Source organism: Geospiza fortis, unplaced genomic scaffold (assembly GCF_000277835.1).
Source record: "Geospiza fortis unplaced genomic scaffold, GeoFor_1.0 scaffold27, whole genome shotgun sequence".
Taxonomy (NCBI): Eukaryota; Metazoa; Chordata; class Aves; order Passeriformes; family Thraupidae; genus Geospiza; species Geospiza fortis.
In genome coordinates, this window is record NW_005054329.1 from 4,464,443 (window position 1) to 4,467,284 (window position 2,842).

The 2,842-nt window shown below is 48.5% G+C and overlaps 1 protein-coding gene across 1 annotated transcript in view; it reads right to left on the reverse strand.

Annotated features, from left to right (window-relative positions):
* POMT1 (protein O-mannosyltransferase 1) overlaps positions 1 to 1,126 on the reverse strand; it is a 12,606-nt gene extending 11,480 nt beyond the window's left edge. The window contains exons 1-2 of the mRNA XM_031057255.1: positions 800 to 1,126; positions 62 to 205 (exon numbers count right to left, since the gene is read on the reverse strand). Of these exons, the coding sequence (XP_030913115.1) occupies positions 62 to 183 (122 nt within the window). The 5' untranslated portion in view covers positions 184 to 205; positions 800 to 1,126. The remainder of the gene's footprint in view (positions 1 to 61; positions 206 to 799) is intronic.
* Positions 1,127 to 2,842: the final 1,716 nt, after the last annotated feature.

The following is a 2,842-nucleotide window of genomic DNA, read 5'->3' on the forward strand; positions in this document are numbered from 1 at the left end:
CTCACAAATGTTTGAAAAACAAGTCTGTGTCATTCAGGAATAAAAGAAACTCATTACTCACACCACAGCCCGTGGATAGCAAAGCCCCCAGAGACGACTTATTAATCCCATCACAGTCAGTGCCACAAGGCTCACATTGATCTTTGCAGTGACCACAACTGGCTCCTTCAGAAATCCCAACATCCTGTCAGAGGTTTGTCTGAACCTTCCAGAGCAGAAGAGAACAGCAGTCACCCTTTGGCTCACAGAAAGCATCAAGCCTGATTTCTGCTACAAGCAGCTCATGGTAATTAATTTCCCAAAATTCTCTTGTTTTTCATGTTTTTTTTTGTTTCTATTCTACCTACAGGACTAGTTGTAAAAATAAAGTTACTGAACTGACACACTTTTCATCTACCCTGCTTCTGCCTGCAGTAGTAAGCTAGAAACCTTGTTTATTCTTACACTGGCTCTGCAGAAACACAGCAGCTGAATTCTCCAGCCTGTATTCTGCTTTGAGCAAAGCAAACCTCACAGCCCAAATTCTGATGCTACTGATGAACAACCCATGTGCTCAGGCACCAGATGATCTCACTAACTGAACTATTTAGAGCCCAGGTGGCTTAAAAAAAACCCCAAATAAGTTAATTCCTTACAAACGGAGGTATTTCTTTGGGAGTGGGGAAGGGAGGAGCAAATCCCCCAAACGTCCTCTGCATCAGAAAGCTGGTTACTGGAGCACAGGTACAGGTGCTGTTTAAGCAGAAGTGCTAAGAGCTAGGTCAGAAAATAGCAGAGAATCCGTGCCGTGCCTCCTCACCTCAACACAACGGAAAGTTACCAGAACAAATCCATCAGCGTGGCTTTGATCAGGGGAGAACAAAGCGAGATGTGAGCACATCACCAGCATCCAGAGCCGTGCCACTGGCCTGGTTTCTCTGTGCCTACAGAACACAAGCGCTGCGTGGAGCCGAGGTTTTCAGGAGTCCCTGCAGAGCTGCGCTCCCACCCGGGCTCTGTCACCCCCTCGCAGGCCCTGTGAGCCCGGGAGCTCCTGGTGGAAGCCCTGGGGTACAGCTGGGCCCAGGGCAGGTGTGCAGCACCACCTCAGGCTCCTCCTCGGGGTACACTCAAACCTCTGCACCCCTTTATGAGGGGGGAGCAGGGCCAGCGCCCCCCACCCCGCCCTGTGCCCCCTTTAAGCTCTCGGGGGGCACCTCTGACCCCTCAGGTGGCCCTCAGAGGGTCACCGAGCCCCACCACCCACCCTGGATCCAGCCCTGGATCCTCCCTTGGGCGTTTTTGGGGGGCAGAAGGGGCACCAACCCCAGCAGCCCCGGGGCCTCGCCCACCCCCCTCAGCTCTACGGGGGTGAAGGGGGCGAGTGAACAGCGGGACCAGCACCAGGACCGGAATTAGGATCGGGACTAGGACTGGGATCGAGCAAGACGGGGATCGTGAGCAGGATGAGGATTAAGACCAGGACCAAGCCTAGAACCGGGATCGGGATCAGGACCGGGACCCCCCGCCCCACACGGCCCCTCACGGCCCCACAGGCGCCGGGGGCGGGGCCTTCCCGCGCCCCGCTCCACCCGCCCCTACCCGCCGATACCGGATGGGACGTCAGAAATATGAAAATTTCGGTGAAAGGAAAGGAACAGGCTACCTCTTACTGATCTGGGGATGGTAGTGTCCCTGGAAGGGTTGGCCTTGGTCAGACAGACCTTACAGAATTTTGTAATATGTGAATAGGAGAATCAGCTGAGAAGATTGTGGAAATTTGTTTTTGTTTTTGTTTTTTGTTTGTTTGTTTGTTTGTTTTTTGGGTTTTTTTTTGGGGGGGAGGTGTTTTGTTAGTGTTTTGTTGGTTTTTTTTTTGTTTTGGATTTGTTTTTTTTATTATTAACTAAAATAACCAGACAAGGGACTGGGGAATTTGAGAAAAGCATAATCTGCTTTATTTTTTAAATTTTTTTTTATTTAAATAAGGAGAATTCTTTCATATGGAAAGAGCTAATACAATCACATATTTGAAAGGAGAAACAATAGGTACTGAAACGAGGAGAAGGGCAATAAAGAGTGTGCCGCAACTGGCCTGGTGATTCCGTGATTCGAATTCCGGTCCGAGTTAAAGTTTCCAAAAAATATAAACAGGTTGCACGTTACACAATTATCCATCGTCTGCCCTTTCAAATATCTGGTCTACATGAAAAGACAAAGAGAGGAAAGGCCAAAAAAAATTTACTATACAGGTCATGAAGTTAAAAGCTTTAAGGAGGACAATATCCCCTTGAGAAACAACAAATGCAATTTCTACAGAACCAGAGGGAGGATTCCAGCTAAGGACAATGCCTAAGACATGCTAAGGGGTGAGCGCCTCACTGCTGCAGCTGCGATTCCTGGGGACAGTCAAGGACATCTGGAGCAGCCAGAACAAGCCACTAAACCCAAGGGAGTGTCTATGGCCACTGGAAAACCTGGTGGTCTTTGGATTAAAATAAACAACAAAAACAGCTGGATGCTACTGTCTCTTTTTTCAGCAAAATGCACTTTTTCTGCCCATGTGCCACAACTAAGCACGCTGGTGGCTGCCATAAATGAAATTTTATTCACAAATGCAACTTTCTTATGAAGAAACTGGGTTGCTGAATAAAAAATAACCAGTGCTACAAGGAATTAACCTGTGCTTAACCAGCCTGGAGCAAAAGGGAGGGTTAAGAAAATGCAACAGAAGGAGGTCCTGGCATGCAAGGGTGCTGGCTGCAATGTGACTGGTGTAGCCAAGAGATGAGAGACAGCAAAAACACTCAGCTCATTTGGAATGCCTATCTCTAAATACACAGGAAACACAAGGAAGCTTGTG